This window comes from Solanum tuberosum, unplaced genomic scaffold, assembly GCF_000226075.1.
Source record: "Solanum tuberosum cultivar DM 1-3 516 R44 unplaced genomic scaffold, SolTub_3.0 scf00010, whole genome shotgun sequence".
Lineage (NCBI taxonomy): Eukaryota > Viridiplantae > Streptophyta > Magnoliopsida > Solanales > Solanaceae > Solanum > Solanum tuberosum.
The window spans coordinates 2,127,848-2,150,241 of record NW_006238936.1 but is presented as its reverse complement, the minus strand read 5'-3'; the positions used below and the strand labels follow the sequence as shown (position 1 = coordinate 2,150,241).

Genomic DNA, 22,394 nt, shown 5'->3' with positions numbered 1-22,394 from the left:
GTGTCCACGTGGGCACATATATACCTTTAAAATACACTATTAAATAGTTCAGGGGGTAAAAAATACGATATTAAATAGACTAGGGAGGTAATAGGTCCTTATGAAAGTTTAGTATCGCAACAGCAAATTCGACCAAAGTTGAGATATTTTTCAGACCGTTGACCCTATTATAATCCTTCTACGTTATTAGAATATCAAAATTATATTATATTATATTATATTTTTTCTTATGAAAATCCTTTGGTACCACAGAAAAATGAATTGTTAAATTTTGACATGGTAATATTTTTACGTATCTTAAGTTTTTAACTTACTTAGTTATCTCATGCTATATCTTTTTATTATTCATGTGTTTCTAATTTTATTTACACTTGTTTTATTAGTAAAAAAACGTACATACATCACATATTATAACTTCTCTACGTTATTAGGGCGGCCTCAAAATAAGATATATCGTACTTTATTCAAAAAATAACTCTATGACACCTCAAAAATTTCAATTATTAAAATTTGATACGATAATATTTTTTATATCTTAATTTTCTAATTGATTTAGTAGCCTAGTGTTGTATCTTTTCGTATACTAAAATTTTTCATATTATGATTATTCTATGCTATTAAGATATAAAAATCATACTATATTGTAGTACTTTACTTTAACAATCCTATGTTACCTAAAAAATAATTCAATTGCATTAAATTGTGATATGGTAATGTTTTTTTTACATTTCTTAAGTTTTTTACTAACTTAGTTGTCTCGAGCTAATTTCTACATTATTCATGTGTTTCTAATTTTATATACATGCATATATATCACGTATTAGTAACTCTCTGATTATGACATTTCTACGTTAATTATTAGGGCATCAAAATTAAAGATATTATACTTTATCCAAAGAATAATCTATCACACATCAAAAAAACAATTATAAAATTTGATATGACATTTGTTTTCATATTTTATTTTAAAAATAATAATTTAGTACTTTTGTGTTATATGTTTTCATATTTTTGTGTTTCTAGTTATAGTTAAGACTGCTTTGTTAGTAAAACACGTGCAAACATCGTATATTAGAAACTCCTAGACTATGATCCTTCTACATTATTAGAATATTATTGAAATTAGATAATATCGTAATTTATTCAAAGACCAATCCTATCTCACCTCAAAACATTCAATTGTTAAAGTTCGATACAACAATATTTTTCATATCCTAGTCTTTTAACTAACTTAGTTATCTTGTGCTATATATTTTCATTATTTCTTACGTTTCTAGATATAGTTCCACCTATTTTGTTTATAAATATGCACAAAGAACGTTGAATGAATATTTATTAAACACCTATTAATGAAATTTCACTTTTCAAATAAACTTATTCACTAGGTCATAATACGTAAGGTCATGATACGTAAGGAAACAAATTCCTACTCACTATTGATTAGTAGTAATTCATGCCCTCCTTTTAAAGTAAAGAAAAAACAAAGACAAATAGATTTATATCCCCAATCTACTCGTGTTATAAAAAAAATACTCTAATAATAACTTAAAGAAGATACTCAAGAACACCTTTTCAAACTTCAACCAGATATGCTAGAGTTGGGATAATTCAACTTGAATTTACCGCTGATTTTTTGTTATTTAGGAAAAGCTAAATTTGTCCGCCAATTAAATAGATGTTTTTAAATTTTTTAAATGCATCTGAGCATGCAATTAGTGTGTATAGGATGACTTTGGCTGAATGTGTATACAATATATGACAAGAGAGGAATCACAAAAAATTTCAGCACACTTTAATAGACCCAACTAAAGTTGTATATACTTCTTCTTAGTAATAAAATTATTTATCAAAAAAATATATCGTATATTATAAATTTTCATATTACGATATATCTACGTTATTAGAGTATAAAAATTAGATAATATCGTACTTTATTCAAAGAATAATCTTATATTACCTCACAAAATTTAATTATTAAGGTTTGATACAATGATATTGTTTATATCTTAAGTTTTTAACTAGTTTAGTTATCTTGTGCTGTATTTTTTTATTCATGAGTTTTTAATTATATCTATACTTACTTTGTTAGTAAAACACACTCATTTGTAGTATATTAAAAACTCTCATATTATGATCCTTTTACACTATTAAAATATCAAATTAAATTATATTGTACTTTATTCAAATTATGATTATGCATTACTCCAAAAAAATTCCCTTATGAAAATATTATACGATAATATTTTTCATATCTTAAGTTCTTAACGAACTTATAAGTTTTATGCTATATCTTTTCATTATTCACGTGTTTCTAATTATGTTTATGCCTACTTTATTTATAAAACATGCGCAACAACAAAATATCAATATAATTTCAAAATATAAACAACAACAATAATATGTATCAGTGTAATTTCACAAAGTAACCACATAGTAGAAGCTCTCGTATTATAATTCTTTTTCATTACAATATCATAAAATTATACTACATCCGTCCACTTTTAATTGTCATAGTTTCATTTTTTAGAGTCAAATGATAATAACTTTAATTTGACTAACATTCTACGATGTATTTTTTCATGATATTGATATGCAAAAAATTGGAATTTATAGTACTTTTAGTATAATTTTTGAATATCTAAATTTTTGCTTTAAATATCGAATTAATGTAATCTAATTCAACTTTGAAAAATTAGTCAAATTGACTTTCGAAAAGTAGCAACATGACAATTAAAAGTGGACCGATGAAGTATTATGTTGTAGGGCGTTCTTATTCAAAGAAAAAAGAAATTCCTATTTGGTCAAAACAAATTTCCAATATTTTAAATAATTTTTTTTTTTTGGTAATTTTTTTAATAAATAGGTAATTGTTATAGTAAGTGAGTCATATGATATAAATTTTACACAAGTTAAGTAAGTAATTCTTAAAATTACCAATAATAGAACACACTATCGTCATCTTAAGAGTCAAAACTCGCCTCTCACCCCCACGCTTTCCTCAAATCCGAGACCCTTCTCTCTCTCTTTCTCTCACTAAAACATTTTTTTTTAACTCAATCTGTTCCTATCTTTCTCTCTCTATATCTATATACATCAAACCTATACATACACCAAAAAATACTGCTACATCTATATACGATTCGTTCGATAAAATTCTTATTCAATCCCTATATCTTACAAAGCTTTTATCTTTAGACTTGAAATCTGAATCTTTTGCTTCGCAATCGTCGAATTTTGTTATCCCTCTTTTTTTTTTGAGTTGGGGGACCAAAACCCTAGCTTTCACTTTCAGTTTCAAAAACCCCTCTTTTTTTAAAACTTCAGTAATCTTGAGAATCAGAAGTGATTGACTGTGGTAGATTCCGCGGTTTCTGGCGTTTCTTGATTTATTCAGGTGATCTATTTTGCTTAATCAAACAACTGCTTAAATTTTCAATTTTTTTGGGGTCTGTTATGTTGGGTTTTGTTTGTTACAATTTGGGTATGGTTAATTGAGTTAATCTTTTGAAATTATGGAAATTTGTGCATTTTAGTAGTTACTTAGCTGTTTAACTAATGCTACTGAAGTTACTTGGAGGGGTGGGCATTGATTTCCTCCCCTGAAATAGTTAGTTAACTTTTTTGCTCTTTTAGGTTTAAGAGTAATTATTTTTATTGGGCTTCTGATTACTGTAATACCTGTGGTCATTTGTATGACTTGTATGTGTGTATGTGTATATGTGCTATTTAGAGAATCTTTTATTAAGTTGCCTTTAAAGATGTGGAGTATTATTTAGAGTTGGAATGAAATGGGCACAAATAGAGTGGCATAGATATAAAAGATTCATATAGTCAAACGCGATTACTTTGGATTGACGCGTAGTTGATTGATTAGTTGAGATTACTGTAATGTTCTGTTATTTATTGACTATCATTTGGCATTGAGAGAAATGTACCAGTTTGGGAAGAGGATCTCGTTAGTGCTTTAGAATCTGTAGGATTTTTTGCTTTACTCAAACCCTTGACGTCGATATAACGGATTCATATAATCAATCGCGACTAGTTTGGGATTGAGGTCTAGTTGATTGATTAATTGAGATTACTGTAATAGTGGGTAACTATGTTGGACGTTCTGTTATTTATTCACTATCGTTTGGCATTGTGAGAAATGTTTGACCAGTTTGGGAAGAGAATCTCGTTTGTGATTTAGTAGGTGTTTTGCCATGAAAACCAAATATTATTCACTTTATTTTGGAATTTTTAAAGTTGGAGCTGGAGTTGTGTCTGGTCATATCTTTTGCGAAGAATTTGAATGTGCTTTTTTTAAATATGATTTAGACCCCCAATTTCTAAAATTTAGCAAAATCACCCTACTTGACTAATTTATATGAAATATACAATCAAAATTGCTCTGAAAAAGTATTATCTCACAATAGATACTGTGCAAATAAAGTGTGAGTAATGAAAGCAAAGGGAGAAAAAAATACATATATGCATGTTTAGTCCAAGACTAATAATTATAAGCATGAGTAATAAGTATTTGAACAAAGACCTTGAATAAAATCACTATGAAGTTAAATATCAATTGTTTAGTGTCGCCTCTATAGAAGAGGCTCATTGGCAAGGATAAGTATGCCTTAGAAACTTATTGACGACACTGAATATCCCATATTCGAGCTACTACATAATATTACAAATGTTTGTTCACTTTATTTGGAATTTTTGAAGTTGGAGTTGTGTTTGGTTATAGGTTTTGCAAATAATACTTATTTGGTAAAATAAATAAGCGGGTCATTTTTATGAAAAATAAAAATTTAGGGTGAAATTTGAAAAAGGAAAATATAGTGAAAGTGAAAACAGGGTTTTGGGTGTTTTTTTAATTCCCAAATACAACTTCAAGTTGTATTTAGATTTTTATGACCAAACACTGCTTTTCAAATAAAGTGAAAAATTTTCCGTAAAAAAGTACATAATTCTCTTGGGCAAATGGGTCCTAGAATCTGAAGTTTTTTTAGCTTTACTTAAAAGTCGTTATAAATGAATCATATAATCAATCATGACTAGTTTCGTATTGAGGCCTAGTTGATGGATTAATGAGATTACTGGAAATTGGAATAGTGGGTAATTAGTTTGGACGTTCTGTTACTTGTTCACTATTGTTTGACATTGTGAGAAATGTCTGACCAGTTTGGGAAGAGGATCTCATTAGTGATCTAGGATCTGTAGTTTTTTTGTTTTGCTTTACTCAAAATCCTTGATGTCGATATAAAGGATTCATATAGTCAATTTCAACTAGTTTGGGATTGAGGCCTAATTGATTGATTAATTGAGATTACTTTAATAGTGGGTAATTATTTTGGGTGTTATGTTATTTATTCACTATTTGTTGGCATTGCCAGATATATTTTGACCTGTTTGGTAAGAGGATCTCATTAGTGATTTAGAATCCGTAGGTGTTTTTACTTTACTCAAAACCCTTGACGTCGACTGCCGGTGGATCTAGTTCCTTCTCTTACTTTTCCGGACTATCAATGATGGCTAATCAGGCCATTCTGTATCTTTTGACTGCAAAATGTGCAATGTGGTGTAGTTGGATTAGTTACTATCTTTGGATTGTTGAGAAATGGTGGAAACGTAAGATTCACTCAGTTTACATTAGTTGTGGGATTTCTATGTTAGTAAATTTCTTGGATCTCTATGTGCAATGTATGTGCATAGTTATGATAAATCTAGGAATTAAAAATCAACCATCTTCTGCCCAAGTACCTTTGTAAGGTGTAAGGTTTATATAAATAGAAGTAAATGTCCGTTACTTCTGCTAATATACCTTTATAGGTAGCAACTACAGAGAACATTTAAATTTCAAATTTACGTTGGAATAGGAATTGAATACTCTTTTGCTTTTGATTTGTTATTTTTATACATGATCTGCAGCAAAGACAAACACCGCCCTTCAAAGGCAATTTTTTGAAGATCGGATCAATTGTATCGAAGGATTGGGATCAGGCTGTTCAAAGTGTTGATACTTGATAGGAGACTGCTAATAATGTAATACTGGTATATATATTTATTCAGACACAGACACACACAGAGACTCCAATATATGCATACTTGTATATGTGTACTTACACACATACACATCGTTATCAAATATATATTTTGCACACACAAACACACATACACATATTTATATGTTTTTACACAATTGTGCATTTCTACAATGAATATTGCCTTATTTGAAATCTAGCTCTAGTTGTTATTGTTATTACTATTACTATATATTTATTACATAATTTTGTAATTACAGTTGTAACAGTTCCTGCAGTTCGACTTGAATACATTCTACTGCTGTCCGATGCTGGAGGCAGCATGCAGGTGATAGTTTGCAGAGATGCAAAGGTATCATGGTGGCAGCTGCACTAGTGCAGTTAATAACAGCACTATTGGGGGGCCTTCAGCCAGGGATTCATCTCGGGTGGATTCAGCCTCCCTTCCGCCTAATTTCTCCAGGTAATATCTCCTTAAGTGTTGAAATTCTTCAGGAGCAATTGTATTGTCATGCTTTTAATAGCATTTCAGAAACTTGTCAGTTTCAACAATCTGGACATGTCAGCCTTACTTGTAAAAAAATCTGATTGTGTCAGCATCTGACATACTGATCATTGTGAGTTTCACCTTATATTTGTTTATGAATTGATTAAGGCAGGATGAACTGCAGGTAAAGTCAAATAATACTTGATCTTGAATTTGGTCACTTCATTTTTGTCTATGAATTCATCAAGTTGGTCATAACTATAGATGAACTCAATGGTAAAAGGGAACATTTAGTGGGGAATTCAAAATCATGAAGCGCAGATAAAATATTTGTTGTTCATCTTTCCCCATGTACTGGTACAAGCACAACTGCACAATACATTGCAAATATGAAAAAAATATGTTTTTTAAGGAAGGAAAGAAGAAATTTTGTCTCAATCTATATAACCTGAGTTTTTCTTTCAAATTTTAGGTTTTATGGATTCCATGCATCTGTAGTTCCCTTTTTCTTCCTTAATTTTCGTTGAGATGGAATTTTGCACAAATGAAGAATAACCTCTTATCCCTTATTTCTTTTTGGTGGTACCCATGAGGTTCCTTTATGTGTAGAATGATTAGGTGCACATCTTTTTTGTAGGCTTTTTGATTTTTGGTATACTTCTTATAAACAAGAGTTCCATTCCCACACTTTTAATAAAATTATTACTTTATAAAAAGGAGAGACTAAGATTGCTTGATCTGTTCTTGCAGACGACCATTACAACTGACCCCGTTTAAATTGAAGTGTGACAAGGAACATCTGAATTCCAGGTAACTTGGCGAATATAAATCGTGAAAACTGTGTACTTTTTGGTTTAGATGGTATCATTTTGCTAATTATTGAGTTCCTTTTCAGACTTGGACCACCTGATTTTCTTCCTCAGACTCCTAATTGCCCTGAGGAGACATTGAACAAAGAATATGTCCAATCCGGTTACCGGGAGACTGTTGAAGGTCTTGAGGTATTCCTTCTGTGCTGTTCATTTTTTTTTACTTGCATGACTATTACTTTTTCTGCTTGTTTCTGAATGCTCATCTTTGTTTAAGCTAACTGCTCTAAAACAACATTAAGGTGCTTCACCATGACAATTTACAAGTTGTCCTCTTTTTCTTCTTCCTGTTCCCCAAATAAATACATATCTGCATTATGGAGAATTTAATTAGTTAACACTTAGGTTTTTCATGGTCCACTAGTAAAAGAATACATGAAGTGATTCCATCATGTATTTTTTGGTGTATTTGGAAGGAAAGGAATCTCAGATGTTTTGATGGTATCTCAACTCCAATTAACAGTTTGAAATCCTTTTGCCTTATTAGTCTCTTTCAATGGAGCAACTTATCCCCTGTAAATGATATATTACCCCTGTTAGATTTCATTAGCTCCCTCAATATGGCTTAGCGACCATCCTTTTGCTTGTGGTTAACTCCCTGATTAAATAGGTGTTTTTGTTCTCAGGAGTTAACCATATTTTTGTGTATGTAATTTGCATCTTCTTGATGCCTTTCTAATACAACATCTTACTTCATCAAAAAAAAAGAATACATGAAGTGTTGCACTGTCTAATGAATTTGTTACAGCGGGACTACGATGAGGGCGTAGCCTTATGCACTAGGGAACATGAAATATGTGGTATTATTCACCCTAAATTTGTATAGTACTGTTCAAATGAATGCAATGTTTAACCAGATAACCATGATGAAAAAGAGTTCCTTGCCTATTCGCAATCAAGCGTTATGACTTTATGTTGACTGATTAATGCTTGATCTAGTTCCCCGTTTGGAATACTATCGGCAGACCTAACTGTTCTGTGGAGGAGAGTTTTTGGTGTGGTGCTTTAGTTCCTGGCTCCTATCCAAGTCTGTGTAGAAAGGATTCAGAATTTTGTACAGTTACGAATGCTCTTTAATAGCTTCATCAATAAAAGAATGCTCTTAAATATATACTAGAAACATGATCTGTTTTTTCTTATGGAATAGAAGAACTATAAGCATCTATTGTGCAGAGTTGGTGATTATAAATCCAGGAATTTTTTCATTCCTCTATTTTTCTATCAACTAGAAAACCCGCACTTTTTTTCCTCACCAGTATCCTCTTCTGTTTTCTTCTTTATTTTCTCTTTGTTCTTTTCTTTTCCTGCATTTTTCTGTTTCTTTATCTTTATAAAAAAAACATTCGTCTCGGTTATCAAAAAAAAAAAACATTCTTCTGTGTTTTTTATTTCTCCTCTTCCTCTTATTTTGTGGTCTTATAGATCTTCTTCTTCCTAGGCTCTTGCGGAATGGTTGGTTGGCAGACTAATTATGTAATTGATTTTTTGATTGTCATGTTACCAGGAAGTCAAGGAGATATCATTAACTCAGCTTCCAGCTTTTACGAAGCCTGTTATCTTCAAGTGCAAGGAGGTAAACTTTTGAGAATATATATTTGGACTGTGCATTGCCTTTTATGTGCAATTTAGTGACTGTTTAGTGTATATATGCCTTATTTCGCTTTGTTTCCCCTAATTCCGAAACACAACAATAGACTTGCCACTATAGTCTAGGAATTTGAAAAGTTTGTATTATGCCATTCTGTTATTTTCCGGTGAAGAAGTGTGAAAGGTTGGTTGTGATGAAAAGATGAGGTAGAGGTAGGTCTAAGAAGCATTGGAAGAAATGATTAGACAAGACAAGACATGGCGGATCTCCAACTTATTGAGAACATGACCTTAGATAGGAAGTTATGGAGGGCGCAGATTAGAATGGTAGGTTAGTAGGTAGTTGAGTGTTGTCGTGTTGTCCAGCGAGATAGGTTTCTCCTTGCATACCAATAGTATTAGCACTATTCTAGTAATTTTTGGTCCCTTGATTTCTGCTACTACATGTTTATTTTGCTTCGGTTATCGTTTTATGTTGTTGTGGTTACTGTTCTTTTTCTCTGTATGCTTTAGAATGCTTCTCCTATTATTTGTGATGTCTTCATTACTTATGTTACTCCTTTTTGAATTCACTTTGATATGCATTACTTGAGCCGATGGTCTTTTGGAAACAGCCTCTCTACCTCCATGAGGTAGGGGTAAGGTCTGCGTGCACTCTACCCTCCCTAGACCCTACTTGTGGGATTACACTGGGTATGTTGTTGTTGTTCATAGGTCTGCCATTTTAAAATTACTGCCCGACTCCTCAAAAAAATAAATAAAAAAAATTACTGACTTGCTGTCTCTCTGCAGGCAATTAGAAAATGTCACAGGGCTATCAATGAATCTCGAGCTCAGAAGCGAAAGGTAATATGCTTTTTCTTGATGGTATTTATTTTGCCTTGGAGCTTATACCACCAGCCATCAATGAATATATATGGCAATCTTTTACTATGGATCAGGGCTTTTGCTTGAATTCTCTTGATTACGAAGAATTAACACTTGTCCTTTCCATGTAGTCTAACATGTATTTTTCAAAACGCATGAAGCTAACCTGGTGATCACATGAATTTGTTCTGATTGCAGGCAGGTCAGGTTTATGGAGTTCCTCTTGAGGGCTTACAGTTGACAAAATCTGGTATCTTTCCTGATCAAAGATCATGCGGAGAAGAGTTCAGGAAGAAGTGGATTGAGGTTAGCCTTCCATCTTGTCAGGAATCCATGGAATGACTTTTTGATGAAATATGACATCTGAATGTTCTTATTGCTTGCTAATGATTGAATCGGAAAAGAAAAAAACAGTGCGTGTTGAGCATGATACAGAAATGTATGTAGTGTATGTGATGAGGTTTTTCACTATAGCAAAACAGTAAACATTTCCTCTCCATTTGTGTGCTTATGGTGATCCTGTCATATATGAACAATAGGAGGTGAGTTCAAGCTCTTGACGAGGTGCTGACTAACTATCATGTGTCGTGGTTGATAGTTGGCAAAGAGCTAGGGCCCATTTGGTTTGGATTACGAAGTTCATCTGAACTTTATAAACAGAAGGATTTGGATTATTTAACTAATCTGCACGGGATGATTTGTCGAACAAGGCTAAAAACAAATATGCCTCAAATCACAATCAAGTTTGGGTTGGTTGAATGAATCTTCACTGTCCAAGTTGTTCTAGGGGTAGAAAATGGATGCGTTTCACTAAAATAACAGATGTCTTTTAGCTAAAGGTGGATTTTTCCTATACTATCCATGCTCTGTCATGGTTGTAAAGCTGAGTTACTGAAGCATCTTTTATTAATTCAGGGGTAGTATCAAGCCAAACCTGTGAATGTTTCAGATTTTGTAATCAGAAAGGGAGGGGGACAAGTAACTATCTTATCATACATGTCACATTTGTTCTCCTGTGTGTGTTGATTTCATTGGAGAGTACTGCATTCTTCCCTCTGAGTTACAGCATCTTCACTTGGAATAATTTATCAATCATTTTGCTCTTTAGTTTTTGGTGTAGACAGTCTCACTCTGTAGGAACTGTTGAAATTCTAGATGTATTAGACTCCCTCTAGAAGACTAGAATAGCTCCAGTTTCTTAAGAGTTTCTTGATGTAAATATGGTGCAAGTACAACCAATGTACCGATTGATCTTAATCATATATAGAAATACACAAAGTTACCAATTTCATTTTTTTTTTATCAATCACACCTCAGTCCCAAGCCAGTCTAAGTGTGAAATATGAATATATTTGACCATTCAGCTTTATTTGAGTCATTCATTCCCATATGAAACAATTTATCCTTTTAAGACAAACTAGGGGTTCTCTCAGAGTTGAGATTCTCTGAAGTGAAACCATAGAGTATGGACGGGATCAATTTAAAGTTTATTTCTGATTCATGAAGGTTTATCTCTTGGGGAATTGTGGTGTAGCCTCCTTTATTCCTCGGAGTATAGAGAGAAGTAAGGACTAGAATCCTGGTTGGTCTTGTTCTGATTTAAGCTAGTTCTTAGTTGGGTGGAGTACATAGATGAATGAATTTGGTTCTCTGGTCCATCTTATTTCCTTATTTTTCTTTCCTTCAACTTCCTTTTCCGTAGGATTAGAGTTTCTGGTGAGGTTTCTGGGCTTAGAATTCTGAACCATTTCTAGACCTTTTCTTGCTAGAGTAGATTGTCACAAGCTATATACTTAACATCTAATCCTATGCAGTTGGCGTTCCTCCTCTACTCGATTAGGTTTCCTTTTTCTGAAGACTTGAAAAGGACATGCTTTCAGCTTTCAGCAGCCAGAAGAAAATACTTGAATCCAAGTCTCCATTTTGTCATTTTTATCATTTTCTTTGTGTATTGAATGCAATATTTTTGATGTGATGACTTACATTACTTTCTTCCCGTCCTTGGAGTTTAGCCAATGTGGATGCAACAACACTTACCTTACATCCTTGGCCAAGAAAGAAAAAAGTATGTGAGAGATTGAGTACAGGTTCATTCATTACCAGTCAAGTTAATAATGTATCACTTATGTTTTCTTGATCTTAATTTGCTCGAATCCTAGGTAAGTGCACCAACCAAAGTTACTAGGAAATATTGCCGACTTCATTGACTTGGATTGGGCTCTTAGTTTAGGAATTCTATTGCTGTTATTAACTTAAGATATTCACTTCATTTACAGTGACTTGTGCAGCCCTTCTTTAAGGTTTAGTTTGTAGGAAAGTGTGTATATTGTTGATGTGGAAGATCAGTCGTTACTTCTCTTTCAGTTGTTTTGTTTGAAGTTACTTGTTAATTCTTATGATGTAATATTTGATGCGCTATTTGAACAAACAAATTTTTGGTAAATTTAACTGGAATTGACTATGAAAATTTGCACTTATTCCCAGGGTTTGTCCCAACAGCATAAAAGGCTAAAGTCTTTGGCTGATCATGTTCCCCACGGTTATAGGAGAAAGTCACTTTTTGAAGTCCTTGTAAAAAATAACGTGCCATTACTAAGAGCAACATGGTTTGTCAAAGTAACTTATCTCAATCAGGTAATGATTTTGTTTGGCTGATACTGGATTTAAAATAATTTGAATACTTGTACCATTAGAAGGATCAAATTGTACTTTATTCTTGCAGGTTCGCCCTGGCTCTTCCAGTATATCATCTGGCGTGCCAGACAAAACACATATTTCCCGCTCTGAGCAATGGACAAAAGATGTTATTGATTACTTGCAATATTTGTTGGATGAATTTATTTCAAGAAACAGTGTCCATTCTGCTTTACAAATCAGAGATCGGTCGCAACAAATGGTGTATGCAGGATCAATTCCGCTCAAGAGTGATCCAACCTTGGGGAGCATCGATTGTGAAGAGCCTTCGCTGCATTTTAAATGGTGGTATGTTGTGCGCATTTTACAGTGGCATCACAGAGAAGGGTTGCTTATCCCATCACTCGTTATTGATTGGGTGCTCAACCAACTGCAGGTATTGTCTGCTTAAACATTTGTTTTAATTTCAATGAAAATGTTAAATGGCTGGCCAATTATTATTATTATTATTTTTTGCTGAGATTGTGATGTCTTCTATCTTGTGCTTTTCAGGAAAAAGAATTACTTGGGGTTCTGCAGTTGTTATTACCTGTAATTTATGGTTTCATAGACACTGTTGTATTATCTCAGTCTTGTGTTCACACTCTGGTGGGAATTGCTATTCGTTTCATCCAAGAACCTTCTCCTGGTGGATCTGACCTTGTTGACAACTCGCGTAGGGCTTATACTATGGCTGCTCTTGTTGAGATGCTTCGATATCTGATGCTGGCTGTGCCTGATACTTTTGTCGCTTTGGATTGTTTTCCTATGCCACCATGTGTGATGACCAATGTGGTGACTGATGGGAGTCTCTACTCAAAGGTAACTGAGGATACTAGAAAGGTTAAAAATGGCCCTTTTGAAGTTGCTTATTTTCTTAGAGATAAAGGGCCGGAGGTTCGGTCTGATTCTTATTCCATCAGTCGTGCTGTATCTTCAATTCAGAAGCGAGCACAACATCTTGCAACAGCTGCAAGACCTGGCCATCCTGGGCAAAGTGTTGTCAAAGCTTTACATGCCTTGGATAAAGCCCTTGCGCATGGGGATTTGAGAGAGGCATATAAGTTTCTTTTTGAGAATGTTCGTGAGAGTTCTATTGATGATTGTTGGTTTGCAGAAGTCAGTTCCTGTTTGCGTTCCTCGCTTAAGTATATCCGGGGTGTTACTTTGTCATCTATTTGTTCCGTTTTCTTCATCTGTGAGTGGGCAACTTGTGATTTCAGGGATTTCCGTTTTGCACCACCACGTGGAATGAAGTTCACTGGGAGGAAGGATTTTTCTGCTATATATGTTGCTGTAAGGCTTTTGAAACAGAAGATGAGAGAGTCAGGAATTTCATCAAGGCCCAGGGACCTCAAAATTGTTAAGAATAACCATCTTCGAAAAGATCCTGGCCAGCTGACTAACTATGCTGGTAGGACTCTTGCTAGTGGTGCTTCTGAATCTCTCTGTAATTCAAGGCGTGCCCGTGAAAAATGTAGTGATTTCCTAGGTATGTTTGATAGCCCAAGCCCTTTGCATGATACCATTGTGTGCTGGATAGATCAGCATGAAGTGCAAAATACAGAAGGTTTCAAGCGTATTCAACTACTGATTATCGAACTTATCCGAGCTGGAATTTTTTACCCACAAGCATATGTGAGGCAGCTGATTGTTAGTGGAATAATGGATGGGGATGGACCTCTTTCCGATCCCGTGAAACAAAAAAGACACTGTAAAATCTTGAAGCACCTACCTGGTCCTTATGTTCATGATGCTTTAGAAGAAGCTCGAATTGCTGATACCCCTGTCCTTTCAGAGGTAGTTAATGTCTACTGCAATGAACGTAAGCTAGTCCTTCATGGGATGATTGATAGCTACAACAGCGCTTGTGGCAGTTCTTACCATAAGCGTAAGCCTCGTCCTAACTCTGGTGAGAATCTATCTGCTCCCTCCATTGATCAGTTGAGCTCTTCTGAATCTGGGCCCTTTATGTCGTCCAAAAATGTTGGCAGAGATGTTGAGCTTGAAGAGTTGAAAAGGTCAATTACAGCATTGCTGCAATTTCCAAGCTCTTCATCAACAGATACTGGAGTTGAGGATTCTCAGGTAAGTTTGAGGAAGGCTATTGTTTATGGTAGCAACGGGATGGATAGCAGTGAAGGAACACCTGGGTGTGAAGAATGCAGAAGGGCAAAGAAACAAAAATTAAGCGAAGAGAAAAGCTCTTACAGTCAGATCTATCCACAAAATCCATCAGATGATGAAGAAACTTGGTGGATGCGAAAAGGCCAGAAGTCCATCGAATCTTTTAGAGCAGAGCCACCTCCTAAACCTGCCAAGACAGCTTCAAGGGGTCGGCAAAAAATTGTCCGTAAAACTCAGAGTCTTGCGCACTTGGCTGCAGCCAGGATTGAAGGTAGTCAGGGAGCATCCACAAGCCATGTTTGTGATAGTAAGGTTAGCTGCCCACATCACAGGCCTGGCATTGAAGGCAGTGTTCCCAAGTCAGGAGATGGTATCAGAATGCCTAATGGAGATGTTGTTTCTATTGGGAAAATTTTGAAGCGGCTACGTTTTGTAGATAAAAGGACCATGACTCTGTGGTTGATAGGTATTGTGAAGGAGCTAGTGGAAGAGTCTGAGAAGACTGTGACTAAGGTTGGCCAATATGGTCGACCATTCTCTGCTGCTGATGAACGGGGTTGTGCGCGCTGGAAGATTGGTGAAGATGAATTATCAGCGGTGTTATATCTGATTGATGCTTGTGATGAATTAGTTTTGGCAGCCAGGTTCCTTTTGTGGTTGTTACCTAAGGTTCTTGGCAGCTGCAGTGCTACAGTTCATGGTAGTCGAAACATTCTAACAATTCCTAAGAACACAGAAAACAATGTCTGTGAAGTAGGCGAAGCATATCTGCTCTCATCTATGCGGAGGTGAGCTCTCTATTTTTGTCATTTAGGATTGTGACATTAGCTCTTTCTCTGCAGTTGTTTTGTTATCAGGTTTTGAATGTTTTACCATTGTCAGTTCTAGTTGATTGGTTATTAACATGTGTATTGTAGCTCTGGCTGCATCTTGGGTAAGAGGTAGATTTTCTCGATGTGAAGGGTCAATTAGAAAAAGATGTCCGCAATAAATTACTTCTCTTATTTTCATGTGTATAATGCTTTCAAATTCTTTTGAAAGTTCCTTTAGTATTGATAGATCAATTTGGATGGTGGAGTCCAGTTTGTGCAGATAAAACTTGTTACCTATAAGCCGGAACTTTTGTACTTAAATAAATAAATAACCTTTTTAGTCTGCTTTAGTAGCTACTTTCTGAATGGAGTCAGATTTAGGTAGATATCACAAGATATTTGCTTCTCTTTCTGTTTTCTGGTTGAATTATTCTGTGGTTTTTTCTGTTTAGTAACGGGTTAGACTGCATCCTTAGGTTATTGGCTTGAAATTATTGGGCCATTTCTTGGAGCTGTGACTAGATTTTTTGATTCTCTATTGCTATCTGGTTATGAATTATTCTGTGGTGTCTTCTGTTTAGTCAAGTGTCAAACTACTCTCTTGGGATGTAGAGTTGAACCATTGGACCATCTCTATCCTTACCTCCTGTTATGTCTTTGGTTCAGGTATGAAGGCATCATTGTTGCTGCAGACCTTATTCCTGAAACATTGTCAGTGGTAATGCATCGTGCTCAAACTATTCTGACGTCAAATGGAAGAGTTTCAGGTTCACCAGCTGTAATCTATGCGCGGTACCTCTTGAAGAAGTATGGTAGTGTTGGGAGTGTTACTGAATGGGAAAAGAATGTCAAGTCAACCTTTGACAAGAGACTTGCTTCTGAAGTTGAATCTGGAAGACTGGTGGATGGAGAGTTTGGATTTCCACTTGGTGTCCCAGTGGGAGTGCAGGATCCAGATGATTACTTCCGGCAGAAGATAACTGGTGTTCGGGTATCTAGGGTTGGTTTGAGCATGAGGGACATTGTGCAAAAAAAGGTTGATGAAGCTGTCAATTATTTCTATGGCAAAGACAGAAAGCTTTTTGGGCCCAACTCAGGAAAAATGCCTGGATTCCAAAAATGGGAAGATGTGTATCAGATCGGTCAGCAGATTGTAATGGGATTAATGGATTGCATGAGGCAGACAGGTGGTGCTGCTCAGGAAGGAGACCCAACATTGGTTTCCTCTGCCATATCTGCAATTGTTATCAATGTTGGGCAAGTCATAGCGAAGATTCCTGATCTGACTGCCAGTAATAATCACCCGAGTTCATCCACTTCTGCTTCGTTGCAGTTTGCACGTTGCATCTTACGCATTCATGTGATATGTCTTTGTATACTTAAGGAAGCTCTTGGAGAGCGTCAAAGCCGCGTCTTTGAAGTTGCTCTTGCTACAGAAACATCCTCTGCCCTTGCACAACTTTCTGCTCCTGGAAAAGCTCCTCGGTCTCAGTTTCAGTTGTCTCCGGAATCGAATGATAGCAATCTGTCGAGTGATATTCTCAACAATTCAAGTAGGGTAGTCATTGGGCGGGTTGCGAAAATATCTGCAGCTGTGTCTGCACTTGTTATTGGGGCAATTCTTCAGGGAGTTTCTAGCCTGGAGAGGATGGTCTCCCTCTTCAGATTGAAGGATGGGTTAGACATTGTCCATTTTGTGAGGAGTATGAGGTCCAATTCAAATGGGAATGCACGTTCAGTTGGAATACTAAAAGCAGATAGTTTGGCTGAAGTTTCCGTCCACTGGTTTAGGGTGCTTGTGGGGAACTGTAGGACAGTTTCGGATGGATTTATTGTAGACCTTCTGGGTGAAGCTTCTATTCTGCCCCTATTTAGAATGCAGCGGATGCTACCTTTAAACTTGGTCTTCCCTCCTGCATATTCAATGTTTGCATTTGTGCTATGGAGGCCATTGATTCTCAATGCAAGTTCTGGGACACGTGATGAGGTTCAGCACTTGCATCACTCTTTAATGTTGGCTTTTGGTGATGTTATAAAGCACTTGCCCTTTCGCGAAGTATGTTTGAGAGATACACATAGCCTTTACGACCTCATAGCTGCCGATACTGTTGATTCTGATTTTGCTTCCCTGTTAGAAGCAAGTGGTGTTGACTTGCGCTCGAAGAGTTCTTCCTTTGTGCCACTCCGTGCACGGCTTTTCCTGAATGCCCTTATTGATTGTAGAATACCACCGACAATTGCTAAATTGAATGACGGAAATCAGGTGGCATTGCAAGGAGAGTCAAAGTTCCATTGTGCTGAAAATGAGACAAAGCTTCTTGATAAGCTAGTATACATTTTGGATACCTTGCAGCCTGCTAAGTTTCATTGGCAATGGGTTGAGCTTAGGCTCCTCTTGAACGAGCAAGCTGTAATGGAGAAGCTGGAGGCCCATGATCTCTCTTTAGTTGAAGTTTTAAGATCCCTCTCGCCAAACACTGATAAAACATCAGTCTCAGAGAACGAGAGCAACATTATTGAAATGATCCTTACCAGGTTGCTTGTTAGACCTGATGCTGCTCCGCTTTTTTCTGAAGTTGTACATCTTTTGGGGAGGTCACTCGAGGATTCTATGCTATTACAGGCTAAATGGTTTTTAGGAGGCAATGATGTTCTTTTAGGAAGGAAATCTGTTCGTCAACGGCTCAATAATATTGCTGTAAGTAGAGGTCTTTCAACTAGAGCTCAATATTGGAAGCCGTGGGGGTGGTGTACTACCAACTCTGATCCCACAACAAGCAAGAGAGAAAAGTTCAAATCTGAAGTTTCCTCCATAGAAGAAGGAGAAGTGGTGGATGAAGGTACTACCTTGAAGCGGCCTGTGAAGGGGTCTGGTCGTACTGTTGATGTTGAAAAGCTCCATGTCACTGAGAGAGCCCTTGTTGATCTAATTCTCCCTTGTCTGGATCAAGCTTCAGATGATTCACGAAGCACATTTGCTAGTGATATGATCAAACAGATGAACCTCATTGAGCAACAGATCAATGCAGTTACTCGTGAAGCAAGCAAGCCTGCTGGAACAGTTGCTTCTGGAATTGAAAGTCCAACAACTAAAAGCAGCCGCAAGGGAACGAGAGGTAGCAGTCCTGGGTTAGCCAGACGAGCCACCGGTCCAGCAGAAACAATGCCACCTTCACCTGCAGCATTGCGAGCATCGTTGTCATTGCGCTTACAGTTCATCCTGAGACTATTTTCTATAATATATGCAGATAGGTAAGAATATGCCGTGGACTGAGTTCTCGCCATTGCTTAAACATACCACTAATATCTGTAAATATAGCCGTGTCAGACTGTCCTCTGGTTTTCTTCATGGAAGCCCATACTACATAGTTCTTGTATATGCCACGAGTCACGACTGAGAAATCAATATAGTGATTAGCTGATATGCGGTCGTAGTTTTATGCGATTAAATTAAGTTTCTATGTTAAGGTTGCAGCTAACCTACTGTATTGATAAGAGAGTTATTGTGGTGAGTTAAATATGCAACACACATTATTGCTTGCCATTAATTGCTGATTTTAGGGAATATACCCATTGTGGTATGCAAGTTATATCTTCTAAAGTAGCAGGAGGTTTGTCTATATATAACGTTAATCGTGATATTTGACTGTGTCAGGGAGCCATCAGGGCGTAATATGAGACATGTGCTTGCCTCAGTTATATTACGTATCCTTGGAAGTAGGGTTGTGCACGAAGATGCTAGCCACTCCTTTAATCAAGCTTGTAGTTCGAAGAGAGAAGTGGATTCACTTGTGGAGGCTTCTGCTACTGCTTCTGTGGTTGTGTCCTTAGAAAGTCTCTTTGATCGTTTATTACTGTTATTGCATGGTTTGCTGAGTTGCCACCAACCACGCTGGCTCAAGTGGAAATCAAGCTCTAAGGCACCCAGAGAATCTAGCAAGGACTACTCTGCGTTTGAACGTGAGGGAGCCGAGAGTCTCCAGGTATGATTTTTGTGACCTTTAATATGCAGAGTCTGGTAGAATTAATTAGTACATCTGTATCTTGAGTTAGTAACCTCATGATGAAGTATTTTAAATGGAAAACGACAAATTTCCAGGTCCAACTTCATTTTGTTGTGTAAAAGCATGTAAATGATATATTGTCTTTCCTCTCCATATTAAGCAGCCATTACATATTTGTTAAATACAACACCGTAGTATAAATACTAGTAAAATGAGACTTCATGTGTAAATCAGTGGTCCTTTTATCTATGAGGTTACTCTTTGGCACGCTTTGCAAAGGACCTTGGATGCAGCCACCACCAGCGTATACTTAAAATAGAATATATATAGATAGGTAATGGCGAGAGAATATTTAATCATGCAAATGTCTTTAAGATTGCTTAGCAATGGAATAGGATTCTAAAGTCGCAGTGTAGGTGAAATAATTTGGATAAAAGTTTACTCGTCAAAGAATAAAAGAAAAGACTGGGCAAGAGATCAGTTGTTTTTGGAAGAAAGTCATTTAGATGAAGCTGACTCACTTCGCTTCTTTTGTTTAGGTGCGCTACTGTAATACAATCCTCTCTTCATGGAGGTGTCTTTTAGTGTTGTGTTTTTCTATAATGTTCTTGTAATTTTTTAGTTGCAAATGTCACGAGAACAAAATTCATTTTTATGGGTTTCTAGTTGTTGAATGTGTGACCGCATTATCTAAAAGTTTAGGCTGGTAGATGGGTGTTATTTTTGAATTTATTTTTGGTCTTCAACACCCCTCTTTAAACCTTGATTCTTTTCCAGTTTCCCTTGGGCCAAGCACCTGAAATTTGCTTGTTGGCCAGTGGCCGTGAGGCTTTGAACTCATGACCTCAACTTGCTCTGTCACCATGTTATTGGAAGAATGGGAGGAGAGTTGGAGAGAATTGAGAAGCTTATTATTTCCTAAAGCTTAGCTAGGTTTTTTCTTGTAATAACGTGTTTAAGGTCTTTTTGCATTCACCGTATTTTTTTCTGTTACCCTTGATATGGTGGTACTTGAAGCAGATTTTAGTCCAGGCTTGGAGTTTGTTTCCCTAGAATGAAGTGTTCTCCAGATTTATTTGTGATTTTAGTATTCAGATGCCATGAAATGCAAGATATATAAAAGAATGACCTACAAACAACATACAGCCATCTCCATGAGAAGGTTGTTTATGCTCGATTATCAAGAGTCTATTTCTGTGAGATGAAATAGTTGCATTGTTCCAAGAGTAACTGAAAACACAGAGAACAGAGACTTGTTTCTGAGAGATCATGATTTGTGAAATTATATTGATGAACCTCTTGTCATTACCCTGTCTTCCTGAAACCCATATTAGACAGTTCTATCAATTGGAAGCATTAGAATAGTTATGAATGTCGTCATGATGCAAGTACATCTAGTAACTTTTCTTCTTACGCAAAGCACCTCTCTTATAGCTTGTATCCCAGTATCCCATGTTCCCTTTCTGTAGATTTTTGGCTTGGTTTCAATGGGTTTTTTTTGCTTATATTAACTGATTCAAGTTTGATGAATTCCCTAACTAATTCCTGGATCTTTTTTAATGGAGTTTTAGAATGTATTTATTCTATAAGTTGTCCATTCTTTGGCTGGCTCTGATGTATATTTGTTGATAAATTACATGACGGTGTTTCATTATATTCTTGATTGGTGCAGAATGATTTAGATCGGATGCAGCTGCCTGAAACAGTCAGATGGCGCATCCAATGTGCCATGCCAATACTTTTCCCTTCTGCTCGGTTGTCAATATCTTGTCAGCCCCCGTCCGTATTACCAGCTGCTCTCAGTTCTCTGCTACCTAGCAACCCAGTGTCTGTATTGCACTCTTCTAATGGTTCAAACCAAACTCAGAGGAATCCAGGTTCATTATTACGAACTGCCACAAGTGTGGCTGGGAAGGCCAAGCACGTGTCATCACAGCAAGAGAATGATCATGAGGTGGATCCATGGATTCTTTTAGAGGACGGGGCAGGGTCAAGCAACTCATCCAGTAACTCTCCCTTGGTTGGTGGGGGTGATCATGCCAATCTGAAGGCATCGAATTGGCTTAAAGGAACTGTAAGAGTGAGAAGGACAGATCTCACATATATAGGTGCAGTAGATGATGACAGCTGATATGAGTTGCACAATTTCTTTTTGAATTGGGTGAGGAGCAGAGCCGAGACAGGTCTTTCATTAACTAACCCTATGCACTTGTTTGGTGTCTGGAATCACCATGTCAGAGCGTTGCTCTGTTTGCCTTTGGCGGCATATGAAGCTGCTAGGAGGCCCATTCTTTTCTGGGGCATTGAGTTGCAGATAAAACGTGAAGCAGCTTTTCTCTAGCCTGCCCATCCAACTGCTCTAGGACCCAGCTCGACTACTAACTTGTTCGTTAAGCCCCTTCCTAGATTGCCCAAATATTGGTGCTGTTTGGTGGTTGTTGTACATATTGGAACTATTGTTTTCCTTATGTTGAGCTGATTAGAATATTCAAAGGAACGATATGTAGCTGTTTCATGATATGCAAAGTCATTTTGTATCCTCAAAATCAGAGTAAAATTTGTTGTGAACTCTCTGTATGCTCTCATTAGTTGATCTTCTTGTTCCCGCCAGACTCAACCCCCCACCCCCACCCTAAAAAAGAAAAATAAGAAAAGAAGGGTTAGATGCTGTTGATTAGCATTTGTATTTCACCATTATAGTAGACTATCGAACATATTCAGTCCCAAGTGCTTGTGTAAGTTCATTGTGGCTATGGTATTATGTTTTTGTATGCAGTCTGAAGTGTTGTTTTTGCTTGGGTTTGAGATTTCTGATTTTGCACTTATACCATTAGTCTAGTGCATGACTAATAATATTCTCTTTGCAGATTATGCAGGGTTTTTCTATTAGTAGTTATTTCCAAAGATGAACGTGCAAGGGAAGTTGGTTTTATTATGTATGA

General features: G+C 36.3%; 1 protein-coding gene across 6 annotated transcripts; it reads left to right on the top strand.

Moving 5' to 3' along the window:
* Positions 1–2,998: 2,998 nt before the first annotated feature.
* On the top strand, positions 2,999–22,020 carry LOC102594933 (mediator of RNA polymerase II transcription subunit 12). 6 transcript variants are annotated; one of them, XM_015311835.1, is made up of 14 exons: positions 2,999–3,394; positions 5,914–6,027; positions 6,305–6,489; positions 7,264–7,323; positions 7,409–7,514; positions 8,887–8,955; positions 9,762–9,815; positions 10,035–10,142; positions 12,321–12,470; positions 12,559–12,906; positions 13,023–15,424; positions 16,115–18,700; positions 19,104–19,431; positions 21,125–22,020. In XM_015311835.1, exons 3-14 carry the CDS (start codon positions 6,371–6,373, stop codon positions 21,581–21,583), a joined length of 6,789 nt encoding a protein of 2,262 aa, XP_015167321.1. In that variant the 5' UTR covers positions 2,999–3,394; positions 5,914–6,027; positions 6,305–6,370; the 3' UTR covers positions 21,584–22,020. The 6 variants fall into 6 exon arrangements, with proteins under 6 accessions (XP_015167321.1, XP_006339571.1, XP_006339570.1 ...); XM_006339509.2 differs by having other exon boundaries at positions 6,296–6,489; XM_006339508.2 differs by having other exon boundaries at positions 6,287–6,489.
* Positions 22,021–22,394: the final 374 nt, after the last annotated feature.

Excerpts from the sequence above, each read along its gene's own strand:
- LOC102594933 (XM_015311839.1), top strand. The coding sequence starts at position 6,371 with ATGCAAAGGTATCATGGTGGCAGCTGCACTAGTGCAGTTAATAACAGC. Across the intron at positions 7,324-7,408 it reads AAGGAACATCTGAATTCCAG|ACTTGGACCACCTGATTTTC; the intron begins GTAACTTGGCGA and ends GTTCCTTTTCAG. Across the intron at positions 18,701-19,103 it reads TCTATAATATATGCAGATAG|GGAGCCATCAGGGCGTAATA; the intron begins GTAAGAATATGC and ends TGACTGTGTCAG.